Genomic DNA, 16,317 nt, shown 5'->3' on the forward strand with positions numbered 1-16,317 from the left:
CAGTCTCAGACTACAGTCCAGAGCTCCTGGTAGTGGCTGTTTTCATACATAATCATCTGGCTGAAAATATGGCTAAGCTCCTGAGGGTAATCTTTTAAATACGTCCTTCTTAATCTTCTTTGCTGGGCAGTGAGAAAAGAGACGATAGGGAACCTGGAGAGCTGAAGCTGCTACTGGGGAGCCCTGCTTCCTGGGCCCCTGGGTCCAATCTTGATTTCGTGTCCACTGTGCCAAGATGCCTTCCTTCATTGGTTTAAAGTGTCTGGGGAAACTGTGCAACTCTGAGAAAGGCAAAGTCACCTCATCTGAGAGAAGCAGCCTCAGGGGCTCACACAGAAGGAGACTGATTATAGAGGCTCTGGGTGTCCCCGAGACACCCCGCCCTGCTCAACACAGGCACAGCACGGTCACACATCTGTTCTACCTGTATTCTGTGGACTGTGGCTCACCTGAGTTCAGGTTTAGCAGCTGCAATCCATCTGGTAAGTAACCGAGTCACCTTTGGACGCCGGTTTGTGTTTTGTGATTGGTGTAAGTGATACAGGGCCTCCTAGCCTGTTCTTCTGTACCGTGTGTGTCAAAGAAACATGGTCCTTCGTGTATCGTGAATGGGACAGGAGTCGGAGAAATGGAGGCTATGGCAGAGGGACAGCCACATATTTTATCCTCCAGTTTTACGTTCTTTATAATGAATATGTTTCTTTCAAAACATGGTTGGAATAATTGTCAGTCATGAGAAATATGATGTCAAAGCCCTCCCCCCCCCAACAGTGCCATTCTCTCATAACCACAAGAATGAATGGAAAAGAACTACACTAGCAGCTGATTAACTCCAGCAAGGGGTGTGACCTACACAAAGCTGAGGTTCAAATTGTGTTGAACTGGAAAGGGTTTGTCTAGTGGCATGATCGTAAAGACAAGATAGTTTTTTTGTTTTTTTTTTATTGAGAGAGCATGGCTTTGAGTTGGGACATTCCAGGACTTGAGTGTCAACTCTTCCTCTCACCAAGTGCGGTATTCAGGAAGTTAATGTACGTCAGTATTTCCCTGGGAGTAAAGTTTGCAGACAAGTGTAATCTGGTATGAGCGTCTCACATATATGACCCTGGAAAAATATCTTTGCAGGGCGGGGGGGGGGGTCCCTGTCTATATAAACAAGTTGAGTCACCCCAAAAGCTATGTCAATAGCCCATGAGGAAGATGAAGCATAGTACCCTGGGGTGTGGTTGTTCACCAAGTTCTCTTCTAGAATAGAACTATCCCCGAGCCTGTTCCCAAAACCCCATGGGCAGGGCTCCTGGCCTCCGTTCTTTAGGGTACCTAGTCAGCCATACAGAGCACAAGAGGGTGTCAAGGGCCACCAATGTCAGGAAGTATACCAAGGGGAGGCTGTGATGCTCCATCCAGAGGCACCGTTGGCCCCAGCTGGTCCTAGACCCAGAAGAGTTAGATAGGCCAGGAAGGCCCAGGATCAGGGCAGAACCCTCCTGGTCCAGGTCTGAGGACACTGTTGGCTGAAGATTAAATGAGAATATGCATTTGGTATTTGTCAAAGTGTTTGGTATTTGGGCACATACGAGCATCCCGAAAATTCTGGCTACAATAACGATAATAGTTGATTTTAGAAATTATTTCAAACTAGTGGAATAAGCCTGTAATCCCAGTGTTTAGGAGGTAGAGGGGCAGGGGGATTGTGAGTTTGAGGCCACCTCTGGCCGCATAGCCATTTCAAGGCTAACCTGAGCTACATGTGTGGAGACTCAGTCTCAAAACAAAACAAAATAAAAACCAGAGAAGTCAAAACAAAAATTATTCTGGTGCTGCCTTCTAGTGCTATGAAGCCTGATTTCCATCTCCCCAGGACCTGGCACTGTGAGGGAATCTCAGGAAGTGGGGTTCCCAGGAAGCCAGTGTGTGCTTGGAGCATCCTGTTAGGGACAGGTGCTCTGAGGAAGTGCACCCTCCTGCACTCCTGCGCCTTCCTGTAGGGGTGAAGCTGCAGTGCTCACCAGCAGCTCCTGGCAGGGGACAAGGGGACATTTGGTAAAGTCCTCCTGAAGCTGCCAGAAACAGCCCAGGATGCAATGCGGCAGCTTCCTGTTGTTGTCTGATGCTCAGCCCCTGCTTGAGTTGTGCAGGGCTCAGGGTGTCCCCACATGGATCTCTGCAGACCTCCTTAGTGCTCAGAACAACCCCGGAAGCTGGTGGGGAAGGCATTTCCTTATTTAAGAACAGGAAGAGAATGAGTAAGAAGCTGGGACTGAGGGCAAAACAATACACAGTAAACAGGGAGCGTCTGCCATGTCTCTAACTCCATCTTGGATGGTGGAGGGAGCCCCCGTTATGAGGGACCATCTGCCGTTTGCTGGGAGCCTACTGAGAGGTTATGCTCAGTATTGCTGTACCCACTGTTTTTTATTTTTCTGTGTTTAGTATTTACAATAAGTCCACAAGGCCGGCCAATACTACCTTTGAAATGTTTTCATTTATTCCTTGAGAGTTCTATACAGGTAGACAATGAATTGTCATCCTGTCCACCCCTCTCTTCCCTCTCTAACTCCTCCCAACCCCCTCCCCACAAGAGGGCTCCCTTCCAGCTTCATGCCCTCCTTTTTCAATACCCCACTGTGTCCAGCTCATGCTGTCTGTATGCACATGGCTGTGGGGCCATCCACTGGGAAAGGCAACCTACTGGGGCCCCGACTCAAAGAAAATGACTCTCCCTCCCCAGCTGCCACCAACTGTTCCCAGCTGAGGCCTGGAGAGTTCCTCCTCATCCGTGCTAGGATTTTGACTGGCTTGATCTTGCAGCAGTAATACTCTGACGCCCATTTGACAGCTGAGGAAATGGAGACAACTCCCTCCTAACATCAACACTGGGTGGAAGAGTCAGGTTTAGACCAGATCTACCTGACACTGAAGTCCACATTTTTCATCATGTGCTATGCTGAGATTCTCTGCTGCTGGGAGATCCTTCTGGGGCAGCCTTGCCATGCTTATATTCCCCAGGGATGTCTTCTCCCAGTGTTCAGATGCCACATAACTGGGGGAACCTTGTGTGTGTGTGTGTGTGTGTGTGTGTGTGTGTGTGTGTGTGTGTGTGTGCGCGCGCCTGCTTGCATGTAAGTGTGTGTGTGCATTGGCGTCAGGCACACCTGTAGCCAGCCCCGAGCAGGTGTGGTTACGGTGTCCCCTACAAATGTGTGTACATATGTGTGTGTGTTTCTAAAAGCAACACGATGCTGTTTTCAAACCATAATATGCAATGTCGCCATTCTTTAATTTGCATGTCCCTTCTGAGCCCGCTCAGTATTCCTGATCGACAGCCTCAATCAGGAATGTCTCCGTCACTGGGGAGGTCTCGGGTACTGTGGGATATGGTTAAAAACCTCTGGTCCCCTGGATGCTCTGGAGCACCCTCCTGGCAGTGATGAGAGGCTGCACTGGGAAGAGGAGCTGAGTCTTTACGACTTTAGACTCAACTGTAAAGGGCTCCCTTAAACCCGAGAGGGGGGCTGGAAAAGTACGTACACAGACTGGTAGGTAGGGATTTCCCTCCTCCTCAGCCCCACTTTCCTGACTGGTGGCTCTTCTGACACAAGGTAGTAACAGGCACCTGCTGCTCATTGGAGGTCACCATGTTGTGACTTCTGCTCCCCCCTACACTGATATCCAGGGTCACATCTTATGAGGATGTGACTCCTTCAAGGGAACGGCCTCATTCTAACTTTCATTCTGCTCAGGATGCAAATGACAGTGACACCCAGGCTTCTTTGTGCCTCCTTTTATTCCTTCCTCCTTTCTCTTTATTTTACAACAGTGGGGACTGAATTGGGGCATTCACACTTGCACTCCACCAGGGAGCTTTCTTCCCAGTTTTATGATGCTCAGATTCTAAGTTTTCTAGGCTCACCTTGAGTTCACACTGTAACTCGGGCTGGCCTTGGACTTGGGGTCTTCTTGCCTCAGCGTCCCAAGTAGCTGTGATTACAGACCAGTGTCCCCAGGGCCGGGAACAGCCAGTTTTTTCTAAGTCTTAGGAAAACATAGATAGAGGGAGATAAAAGGCTCCAGCCCTGGATGACATTTTAGAAGGTTCCCTTTCCCCCTTTACTTAGAGTTACCACCCTCCACCCCACCCCACCCCACCACCCCCACCCCCACCCCCACCTTTCGTTATTTTACTCACGTTCACTGGAACCGAATCTCAAGCCATGGACTGTCAAACCCAGTTTTCTGCCACACCCCAGCATTAACCCCAAACCCCTGTAGCACACCCTACAGAGATCGGAAGGGTCATGCCACAGTGGGTGTCTTCCCGCACCGGCTCTTTCAGGTGCCCTGTCACCTTCCATGGTTCTCCAGTAACCAGCAGTTAGGCTAAGCCCTTGCCCCTCCGGAGAGGCCTGTTCACACCCCTCCCCCTATGCTACCCTGTGCTTTCCTGGCATCCTGTGTATATTTCTGTTGCACTGGCCTGTGTATAACCACCCTCTTTCGGTTTCTCCTGAGGCTGTGGAGGGAGCCATGTTTATGTTTTTAGTGCATTATAGTATCTACCATGGAAAAGGGTGTGTGAGTGTGTGGACAATGACTGAATGGATGCTTGCAGAAGCCAGAGGAGAAAGGCTTCCCTGGCCCTGCTGCGGAGGCCTGCAGCATAGCTCAGCCCAGCGGCTTCAGATGCATTGCTGCCAGTCAGCCACGCTGCCAACTTCAAAGTCATCCAGCCCCATTCCTTTCAGTTGTGTGGCCCAGAAAAGCTACTTCATACCCCTGAGTCTCACTTTTATCATGTGCAAAATATGGATAAACAAGGCCATTACAAATGGATCACGACCCCCTAAAAAGAGCATATAAAGAAAAATATTTCTGTGTTTAGTAGGACCTTAAACATGGTTCCTTATTTTCTTCCCTCCTCTCCAAATATGAGATGATTAATAGTTGCCTAGGTAACCAATGTAGTTATTTTTCCAAAGGAAAGAAGAGGCCAGGGAAAGAAAAATGGAACTTGACATTAGAGCTGGAAAATAGATAAAATTAACCCAAAATATGAGCAAAGAAAATTATCCAAATGATTTGAATAACAATAGAAAAAACGGAGGGAAGGCATTCTCTGTTTCATTGTGCTCTCTGCACCTGCTTTGCCCTGCCTACTTTTTTATTACTTGTTTATGTATTTGTTTGTTTACTTATTTTAGTTTCTTGGTCAATAAGTTCATTATCTTTATGAAACAATCTTCATAGGAAATTGCTGTAGTTCTGGCAGCCCATTCCTGGGCTCTGAGGAAGCTTGTCTTCTTTTGAGCACCCCACCTTTCTTCTGGGCCAAAGACATTCTGGGGACTGTTCACATCATCCTCACTTCTCTCACAGGCTGGGTTCTCTCTGGCAGCAGCATGGGCTTCCGTGTGCATCTCCCACACTGCATCTGGAGTTTCGTTGTTCTTTGTATATCGAGACAACTGTTTCCTGCAAGCATGTTCTCCTTCCTCTGCTAGGTAACGCACGTAGTCTGAGATGGTCTGACCTGTGATGTGCTTATGGTGTACTTCCGCGTTGAACTCTGTGTTTTCAGAATCAGAACCAGAGAATCAATCGTTGGGTACTATGAGGAGCAGACAAGCCTCTATCCACAGCTCCCTCAGGGCCCCAATAACTATATTGCCAGCTGTAGTTCAGGCAAGACCTGTATCCAAATAGCAAGGGGATACACCAGGCTGACCATCAGTGCGCTCCACATTGAATTCATCTCTGGTCATCTTCACTTGGCCTGCACAGATCTTGTCCATACCAAACCTATTGAGAAGCCTGTGGGCCAGCAGCAGGCCGGTGCAGTAGGCTGCAGCATAATTGGTCAGGGCAACTTTCACACCGTATTTTGGCAGTTCCTGTGCATATGCGGTACAGACTGTCACAACGCTGCGATACGGTCATGTGCAATCTGGCAGATGAGATTTCTGTTCCTTACATCAACTATCCCCCTGTATTTGGGTGTGTTGTACTTATTATTTTTATCCTAGATCACCAATTGTTTCTGAACATAGTAGCCAGTTTTACCCTCTCACTGCCTTCTAAATCTAAATTGTATAGGTCTTATTCCCAGCCTCTCCCTCTGTCCATCCTGACCTGACAGTTTATAAGGCCTTTTTTTTTTTTTTTTTTTTTTTTTTTTTTTTTTTTTCACATCACTAGGATATTGTGGTCAATTCCCAGTTCTATTTCCTATCAGTCTCTTCTTTAAGTGCTAACTGGTGATTCTGGTGAGTGCTGATCTTATCCCTCTCACAGGCCTGACTTGTCTGTCCTTAAAGGTGACAGGTCGTCTCTGTAGTCACTTAGTAGGCATCAGTCAGTATCACAGGGACACTGGATACTGGATAAGTAGCTGCCTGGTTATCGAGGTCACCACTGAGAACTGTATTATCCTCAATGGAAATGCTGTGTGATGTTAATGTGTTCAGTAATCCTTCAGCTGAACCTGACCTAACAGACCACGGTTCCGCTGGCCAGTTTTAGTTAGGAGTTTAGCAAGGATGTGGGCAACTATTTCTAACACATTTTTAAAAAATTAAATTCCTTGTCAAAAGCCCAAGCAAATGAACAGAAACAAAAAATCCAGGAGTAATCCAGTTCGGTTTCTACACGAAATGTCTGTTGGATGTTGATGTCCTGAAGCTGGAAACAACCACTACTCTTGGAGCTTTTCTTTCTCTCCCCATGCAGCAAGCATTTCTTTTGCAAACCCGCAGAGCATGTTCCTGGTGTCTCAGATGTAAATCACTTTCTACGGTGCTTTAAAGACACGTCTGAAACTCTTTGTACCATGAGAAAGTCACCCGAGAGAGGGCTCAGTTTCTATCTCTCGGGTTTGGGCCATTTTCAGCCTCTTGGAGGAAACGCTTTGTGCTATAGATGCACAACATGTGCTGTTTGTTAGCATGATGAATGAGTCAGCCATCATTCATGTCTTCCAGAGCTGTGATCAGTTGGCTTTCCACTATGGATTCTGTAGCTTAGCACCACCTTTGTGGGTCAGTTGATTTTTATTTTTGTGCAGAAATTTATATCCAGCAAAGATTCTCAGAGCTCTTATATTACATTCAAGAAAGACAAAGTGTGTATTTCAGATCTCAATCCAAGAAAAAAAAAAAAACCGTTCTAAAGCATTTCTCTTTGTATCAATTTTCTCCAAAACCCCAATAAATGCAGCACATAGACACAGTGTTTCCATCTTGCTGGGGGTTACAGGAAAGAGGGGAAGGAAGCTGCCTTAGACGGCAGCTCTTCCAGAAATCTGTTGGCCGTGGCACATGGCACAGAGCACTCTCTGGTTGAACTGGAGCAACTTGCAGCTGTTTAAGAACTTGAAGAACTCTCCTACATGTGTAAGCACATTGGAGTTAACATTAGTGTTAAAAAGAACTCGTCCTTCTAAAGTGCCCTGAGCCCCACCCACTCCCCTCACAGGTAACCAAGGCTGAAAGATGCTTCGGAGCAGCATACATGTTTATCAGGCTTCTGACCTTAACTACCTCAGCCAGTCCAAGCGAGCTCATTTGCATATGTAAGGAGACAGGGCTTAAGCAGGGTATGTATGCTTACAAATTCCACTGTGCTTGCACAATCAAATGATCCCATAAATCATTGGTTTGCTTGAGAAAAACTAGCTTTGGTGGACGTATTTGGTCTCTTGTGGGTATTCCATTGATCTCTATAATCTAACTTGGAAGACTCCTTGAAAGGGATCAGTGGATCAATATGATTTTTTTTTCCTTTTTTAGGCATAAAGATAAGGATGACTTAGGTTGCTTTTCTTCCAGATGACTCTAGATGAGCAGCCTGGGAGAAAATCCCACCTTTCTTTGCATCGGCTTCCTCTCACACCTTGGAACCTGGGCACATACTGGGGCCTGAGATGCCTGCCCCAATCAGTCCTAACTTAATGTAGATCCCAGCAATGACCAGGGTGTGTATGTGAGTATGTATGTGAGTATTTGAGTGTGTGTGTGTGTGTGTGTGTGTGTGTGTGTGTGTGTGTGTGTGTGTGTACTGGGGGTCTGACTGCCATTGCCTTTATGTATGAACAGCTTTGACTGAATGTGAGGTTCTTCAAATACTCTCATTCCTTCAGCCACCAGCATGGGCCCTTTGTGCTTCGTAAGCTGGTGTTGCTGGGAATCTAAGGTCAGGCTTCACATCTCTCTCTGTGTACGGTGAAGTTTTTTTTTTTTTTTGGGGGGGGGGTGTTTTTCCTGCCTGGATAACTGGAGAATAATAATACCCTTGAAGTCCAAAGTTTAGTCGGTTAGCTTGCTATGTAAATTTTGTTGACCATGTGTACTGTTTAATTTGTTTAATGTTCACACAGGTGTTGTATGTAATCTGCTTTTTGGTTATTTGTTTTGTTGTGTTTTCTCATGGGGTAAGTTTGAAGCCTCATCCTCCATGACATTTGTTCTCTCCGTGTTTTGCATCCTCCTTTCTTCTGCAGGCACTGAAATCGTCTCAGATTTTCCTGTGTTCAGAATCTGGTGTCTCATTTGGCATCTCTTTTGTTCATTTCTTAATGTTGATCCTCTCTTGCTCCCTAGTTTTCATTTTTCAACTTCTGCTATCTCCATCCTCATTCTCTTGTGCCATCTTCTCAGCCCGGAGGTCCTTTTCATTGTTTTGTGTCCTAATTCAGTGCTCTGCACCTTCACAAACTCCCTCCCCCCTGGTCATTCACTGAGGACAGAGAGTTGAGATGACATCAGATCCTGGGCTCTGTGCTCACAATCTTCAGTGGTTCCAGCTCAACAGGAAAGGCCAGGACCTTTCGCTGACACAGAACCCTAACCCCTTCCACCTTTCACCCAATTCCCCCTGTTCCTATTAGCTTCTCCCTGCTTTGATTTGCCAGGTAAAGTCCTACCTGCGGACATTGTTCCCACTCTGTCGGATATCTGTGTCCACAGACCCCGCCCAGCTCCTTCTTTTCCCTCTGTGCCATTATTCAGATGACAATTCACCCATGTCCCCTCTTCCCAACTCTGTCTTGTCTTTTTCCTAAAGTACTTCCTACTTCCTAGGCACACACAGAAAATGACTTACCTACTCCATTTTGCCACCCACCCTTGTCACCCTTGTCTGCCTCCAGCTCAGGGGCTCCTGACTCATTTCTAAGCCAGCATCTTCTGTGCTGCCATTTCCAGTGTAAGCGACTGGGTTATCCAGGAAGGCAGCGGGGATGCAAGGGAAGCAACAGGGCTCCTCCTGCCCACTCTTTCTTCCTTTTTTTCCCTTTCTTTCTTTCTTTCTTTCTTTCTTTCTTTCTTTCTTTTTCTTTCTCTTCTTCTTCCTTCTCCTCTTCTTCCTCCTCTTCCTTCTTCTTCATCCTCCTCCTCCTCCTTTTGGTTTGTTTTAGAGACAGGGTTTCTCTGTGTAGCCCTGGCTGTCCTGGAACTCGCTCTGTAGACCAGGCTGGGCTCAAACTCAGATATTTGCCTACATCTGCTTCCCAAGTGTTGGGATTAAAGGTGTGTGTCACCATTGCCTTGGAGTTCCCCGTTCATGGGGCATTGCACACAGGCCAGTGGAACAGCAGGGATGAGACACACACCCCATGCGTATCTCACTTGATAGCATGAGTGCTCTATTGCCCTCTTCACTTACGAAGTGAATAGTGGTAATAATACAGTTGGAAGACTGTATTATGACAGATGTCAATATGACCACACCTTACTCAGGTTTCTCGCCCACGAAGCCTTACATGACCTCACCAGTGGAGTGTGTTACCGCCATTCTCAGATGTGATTGCTGAACCCCGCATAGGGAAAGTAATGCGCCCAAGGCCACTGGGCACCGAGTATGTGGAATTCAACCCCAGCCTGTGTCTGAGCACGTTTCCTGTGTGGCCAGAGTGACTTAATAAAGTAATGCTGGTAAGAGGCCAGACAGGAGGGTGGGGCCATTTCTGTGCAATTGCGTCACCAATCCTGGACAAAGAGCTCTGTGACTTTAGTTGTCCTCTTTAGTCATACAAATTGCAGATTTTCTCGGTGTAGAGCCTGGGTGGCACGGTCCCTCCTGAAGCTGTCCTTCCTGTGGTCACATGGGGAGTGATGGCTGTTCATGCTGCCCGTTTGACTTGGCTTGCTCCTCGGGTGATGACTGAAATGTACCAGGAGAATGAGAAAAGGCTGTTTTCTGGGAGTGCCAGGGAGTGATGGGGAAGGCTGGGAGGCCAAGTGAGGGCAGGGTGGGAAATGAAGGTTTTTATATCTTGCAAAATTCTGCAACCAATAAAAAGAACTTTTAACTTGATGCAAACCACAAAACACAATTTCCTGAGAATGACTGGGCAGAGCTAATGATTGAGCAGCACTGTCAAAGATGTGTGGATCTGGGTACCTGCCTGCTGTCCAGGGAGGCAGTGTCTGCCACAACAAGGCTATGATGCCCTTGCTTTAGCAAACCCTGTCACATGAAGTCTGGCATCAGATGAAGCATAAATTATCAGGAGAGAGATTACTTTACACATGTCTCAGGTCTTCTGTAAGAAATACTTTAAAAAGTTATCCAGCAATGGGGGAGGTTCACACGCTTGTGACTTTCCTGGACACGTGTGCTTGCCTGTCTCTCTGTGTGAGTGTGTGTATGTGTTTGGGCACTTGAATGGAGTGTTTTTGCTTCTGCATATGGTGTGTGTGTGTGTGTGTGTGTGTGTGTGTGTGTGGTCTGAGAATAAGAAGGGGAGGCTGTCTCAACCTGCATAGAATGGAAAACCCAGCTACCCAAAGGCAGAGTTTGTGATTTTGAACTTGGACCAACCTGACTCTCTTATTTATTTATTTATTTATTTATTTATTTATTTATTTATTTTCATTAATTAATTTCCAACCAAAGCTCTTCCTCTCACCCCTCCTCATGCCCTCCCCCAGCCCACCCCGACCCAATCCTCCCAACAGGAAAGGGATCCCATCGGGAGTCAACAAAGTCTGGCACATTAAGTTGGGGCAGGACCAAGCCCCTCCCCACTGCATCAAGGCTGACACAGCATCCCCTCCTAGAGAATGGGCTCCATCAAGCCAGCTCATGCACCAGGGATACATCCTGGTGCTATGGCCAACTTTACTCTTAGCTTTTACTTAGTGTCCTAACATGTGACTTGACCAACTGTGAGGAGGAATAAATGAGGTGGCATGGTAACCAGGCGGGAATGGTGGCTGACACATGATTGTCACTCCATAAACGGTGACAAAAATGACAGTGAGGGAAAGAGGGATGTGGCTCCCAAAGGATTTAGCTGCTGGAGTCCTTTACAGCTTGCTTTCTCTTCAAGGTCATTCTCAGTTTGGATCTTTCAGCCAAGACTTTTAAGCAATTGTTAATCTTTTTTTAATCTAAGAGACTGGATTTCCTTTAAAAATTAAAGGTAAATTAAGAGTTGGATTTTTCTGTCAGCCTATCTGCTGTTTTAAATGAATACTTACTTAGAACTTTGGCATTTCTCATGGTAAGCTGTCAGCATTTATCTCTTTAGTGCTGCCCTTGGATCTGGAGTGTATCTGAGGTTCCCGTGTTGGAGGCTCTAGGTTGGTGCTCTTGGGTAGTGGCAGAAATGGTAAAGGTGGAGCCTAGGGGGGAAGGTCTCCTGGTCATGGAGGGTGTGCCCTTCGGAGAACACCTCTTCTCTGAGGTAACAGCCATGAGATGTCAGGCACTCTCCACCACAGCTCTGAAAGAGCTGGAGCCCACTGCCTGTGGATGGAAACCTAAGAGTAAACTTCTCTTTCAGGGAGGTACTTACTTCAGATGTTTGTTACATTAAGGGACCGCTGACTGAAGTACTTAGTATCCATCAAATACTGCATTCCTACTTAATGTCATTATTGTGTGACCACAGATGCCATAACATGTGAGCTCCTTCCCAAGAGCGCTCATAAACTCATAATCTTTTGGAAAAGTAAACACTAGGATCCTAGTCTTGGTGTCGGTAATGAGAGAGAGAGAGAGAGAGAGAGAGAGAGAGAGAGAGAGAGAGAGAGAGTTATTGAGCAATGGGGGAGGTTCACAAGCTTGTGACTTTCCTGGACACATGTGCTTGCCTGTTCTTACCATGCCTTCTTTACCATGAAGGCATTGCAACCCTACCTGACAAAAATTGGTTGTTCTATGACAGAAAAAAAAAAAAACTGGACTACTATCTGGGAGACATGAAAGAAAATGAGAAAGCCAAGAGCAACTTGATTTTCAAAATGCCCTTTACTAGTCAGCCAGAGCTGTTTGGGTACATGAGAATGTCTCGTGTGGTTGAAATTAGGTTGAGGTCTGTGAGACTCTATCAGAAAAAATTCTTCAGACTCCAGTAATAGGTTGGAGAAAGATGACTGACTTTGTTGCTCTGCCATTTATATCCTCAGTGGGTTGTTTATAGTGACCTTTATATAAACTACAACAACTGTTAGGCATTTTCTTGAGTTGTAACCTCTTGCTTAGATCCAAATTCAGAACTGGCTCCCGTAGACCATAGGGAAGCTCTAGGAACAAGTGCCAAAACCCCCTCTCCATTAAGGACTCCAGGACAAGAGCTCTGCTTGGCATTGAGGGGGGACAAATGTCCTGAGCTGTCTCGTGAGCACTCGAGAGTTAGCAGCCCCAAGGAGACAGGCTGGCAGGGATGTGTCTCAGTAAATTTTCATTAAGGTCATGGAAACTGTCTCACAGATTATGTTGGCTCATGAACAGTGTAAGCATTATCTTCCAGATGTGATGCCATGCACACAGCTGTTTGCCAATCTTATTCTGTCTTCCCATTTTGTGGGTTGCATGTCTGGGCCTGGGGTCACTAATCACTCAGGGAGCTGGCTATAGCTCAGGCCTCATGCCCATCAGAATCTGGGTCATCAGACCAGCAGTGAAGGCCAGGTGTCTGCACTTCAAGCGCTCAAGGACATCTGTGCCTGAGCAATCTTCGGAACATACTTGGGGTGGAAATAAATGATACACCTTCATGCATACACTTCCTTCGAGCGTAGCCCATCATGGAGATGAAGCCATCACTGTGGAACCATAAGAATCCCAAATGAACTGTGCTTTTAAAAACGCCACATGTGTGGTGTGTAAAGTGATCCTTTCCTTCCTACTATCAGAGAGATGTTTAAGTAAACTCACAAACCCGGACACTTTCTGGACACCTAGTCCGTATCAGACAGTCTGCTAAATACGGGAAACAGGACGGAACACACAGGGCTGGAAACAGGTCACAGGGGGGCTTTGAGATGCAGCCAAGGATGTTAGAACTCATTTTCGGAATAAAGAAGTGCCTTAGACTTGAGATTCCAGCCACACCACCTCTGAAGTCCTGGCGTGGCGTGGCATGATGAGCCCTCTGTGATCTCCCACACACCTAAGCTTGCACTTCCTCTGCCACCTACAAGCAGCCAGCTACTCGATACCTCCTGTTCCATGACCTCCGCTGGAGTAGGTCATTAGCGTCCCACCCACCCCAGCCAGCCCTTATCCATTTCCCATCCTGACTTCCCTGCTGGGGCATAAAACTAACTGCCTGTGCACACTGTCTCTCAGCCCCGTCCTAAGTTCTCTGTGAGTATTTGTGCATCTCCTTTCTGTGCTGTCTGCATGACACCTGACATGAGCCAACATCCCACTAGCGTCTGAGGTAGGGAGAGACAGATGTAAGCACAAAGTAGAGAGAAAATAAGTGCCTTGTTCTCTGGTGTGTGTGTGTGTGTGTGTGTGTGTGTATAAGTGTCTGGTGTGTGTGTGTGTATAAGTGTCTGGTGTGTGTGTGTGTGTGTGTATAAGTGTCTGGTGTGTGTGTGTGTATAAGTGTCTGGTGTGTGTGTGTGTGTGTGTGTGTGTGTTGTATAAGTGTCTGGTGTGTGTGTGTGTGTGTGTATAAGTGTCTGGGTGTGTGTGTGTGTATAAGTGTCTGTGTGTGTGTGTGTATAAGTGTCTGTGTGTGTGTGTGTGTATAAGTGTCTGTGTGTGTGTGTATAAGTGGGTGTGTGTGTGTGTGTGTGTGTGTATAAGTGTCTGGTGTGTGTGTGTGTATAAGTGTCTGGTGTGTGTGTGTATAAGTGTCTGGGGTGTGTGTGTGTGTATAAGTGTCTGGGGTGTGTGTGTGTATAAGTGTCTGGGGTGTGTGTGTGTGTATGTGTGTGTATACGTGTCTGGTGTGTGTCTGGTGTGTGTGTGTGTGTGTGTGTGTGTGTGTCTGGTGTGTGCCCTGTGTATAGGTATATGCATATGTGCGCTCTGTATGTGTACTTGTGTATGCACTATGTATGTGTATATGCATGTGTGCATCCTGTGTATATGAACACGTACATGTGTGTGCTATGTATGTATGTATGCATGTGTGTACTCTGCAGATGTGTATTGCTATGTATGTGTATATGCATGTATGAACACTGTGTATGCGGTATGTATGTGTATGTGTGCACTCTGTGTATGTTTCTACTGGGTTCTGCTGGAGAGGCTGTTGAGAGGGGTGGAGATGTCACCCGCATACCTTAGGATCCTAAGGCCATGAAAGGGCCCTGGCATTGCTGCATGGCAGGTGCCAGCTCCGCTGTGGAGAGGGCTCTTCCACCGCGCCTGTTCCCGTGGTAACATTTTCCACTCAGCAGGCATTTCTACTCAGTGATGGATGCTTGGCTGATTACCAAGAGTGGAGGGGAAAGGTCACAAAAGCCTGTTCTCTGCAGCAGTGTGGTTTCCATCCTTTGGTCACGATGCACAATCTTTGCTTCGTTTTATGAGTGGATGAAGAAGCAGCGGTGAATGAGTGGAAGGGCTGAGAGGCAGACGGCACGTAAACCCCTGGTCGGTGCGGTCAGTGCCTTAGTGTGAACTGGCCTCACCCCAGTGAGATGAGGCTGAGATCTCTTCACTGGAAATCAACCCCAGAAATACAGATAAAACCCTTTCTCATGAACTGCTTTCAGTTCTGCATCCCCCCCTCCCCCCCAGCTTCCAGCGTAAACAAGCAAATATCTACACTAGCTCCTGTTTTTGAAGCTCCTGGTCCTGAGGCCAAATAGACAAAAAAAAAAAAATGGTTTTACTCCCCCATATTCCAAAAATAACTTGAGCAGTCGCCTCTGGTTATCTTGAGGGTGCAAAGTGGATGCTCTGATCCTAAAGTAGCAAAGCCTGATGGTTAGGGGGCCTTGTACCACATGGCGGCTACTTAGCGATTAACTGACTGCGGTACAGACAACCATGGAAAACACTGTGTGTGTGTGTGGGGGGGGGCACCATGCAGTATTTGCCTGTAGAGAAAGTATCTTTGAAAATGGACACTAGAGGTGTAAAGGTATGTTCAGAACTTGCAACAAGACCAGCTTGGTATTGTGGGTGTAAATCTCAGAATTTAAAACTGTCACATGGACTAAAGAAGGGATGGGACTAATGACATTTACAGTATAAGGTGCACCTATGAGTGACTGGCCTTGAGCTAGAAATCAAAAGAATCTCCTGTGACGTCCAGCAGGGAGAAAAGGGGAGAAGCTATTCCCTCGGCTTTATTTTTATTTTATTTATTTATTTTTTTATTGTGCTGTGCCAGGATTAGGAACCAGGTCTTCAGCCCCAGTATTCTTCAGCTTTCAGCTGAATGACATGAGATCCTTGGAGAGCCAGGCTTAAGTGCAACGCTGATCTATTTGTGAAACAAACAGAGCACGCTCACCTGCTAGGCTCATCGGTGGAGCTAATTCCTGCTCTCTGAGGTTGATTTTACTTGTCAACATCTCTTTAACGGCTGGGAGTGATCTGGGCAGGCAAAGTAGACAAGCACAGATTTAACCATGAAAAATCAGGGAATGCGAAGGGCCCGTGTCTGTCTGTGATGTTCTTGAAACTTGACATCCTCTGCACTTTGGGTGGTGTCCCTCTAATGCTTGGCTCGTGCATGTGAATGGAAGCTCTAGAAAGCCACTTCTAGGCTTTGTAGTGTTTATATTCCAGCTGGCCACAGAATAAGCATGACCCGGCCCCAGTGAGGCTGCCCGGTGGCAGGTGTAGTGTGGGTGACGCTGTCATAGAAAAGACAGCGCAGAAGCTGGAGGGGACTTAGCCCTGGTTTTCAGGCCAAGCTGTCTATCGATAGCAAAACCCCGAGTCACAGATGTAGAAATGTCACAGCTGCTACTTTTACTCACCAGAAAGCCAGCAAGCAATCAAGACCTGTCCAAGATGGCGATGAAGAAATGGGTGTTTCTCTTCCTTCTACCCAGCCTCACCTCCCCCCAATTCATTCCAGCCATCGGCACCCTCTGAGTCAAAGCCCAGGCAGGTTGGTCG

At 46.9% G+C, this 16,317-nt stretch overlaps 1 protein-coding gene and 1 pseudogene across 2 annotated transcripts in view; one reads left to right on the forward strand and one right to left on the reverse strand.

Moving 5' to 3' along the window:
* The first annotated feature begins 235 nt into the window (after positions 1-235).
* The window catches only part of Ablim1 (actin binding LIM protein 1), a 175,539-nt gene continuing 159,457 nt past the window's right edge, over positions 236-16,317 (forward strand). For both annotated transcript variants that reach the window (XM_035441750.1, XM_035441751.1), the window contains exon 1: positions 236-482. In XM_035441750.1, the coding sequence (XP_035297641.1) occupies positions 236-482 (247 nt within the window). The remainder of the gene's footprint in view (positions 483-16,317) is intronic.
* On the reverse strand, positions 3,329-14,643 carry LOC100757197 (annotated as a pseudogene).

Source organism: Cricetulus griseus, chromosome 3, assembly GCF_003668045.3.
Source record: "Cricetulus griseus strain 17A/GY chromosome 3, alternate assembly CriGri-PICRH-1.0, whole genome shotgun sequence".
Classification (NCBI taxonomy): domain Eukaryota; kingdom Metazoa; phylum Chordata; class Mammalia; order Rodentia; family Cricetidae; genus Cricetulus; species Cricetulus griseus.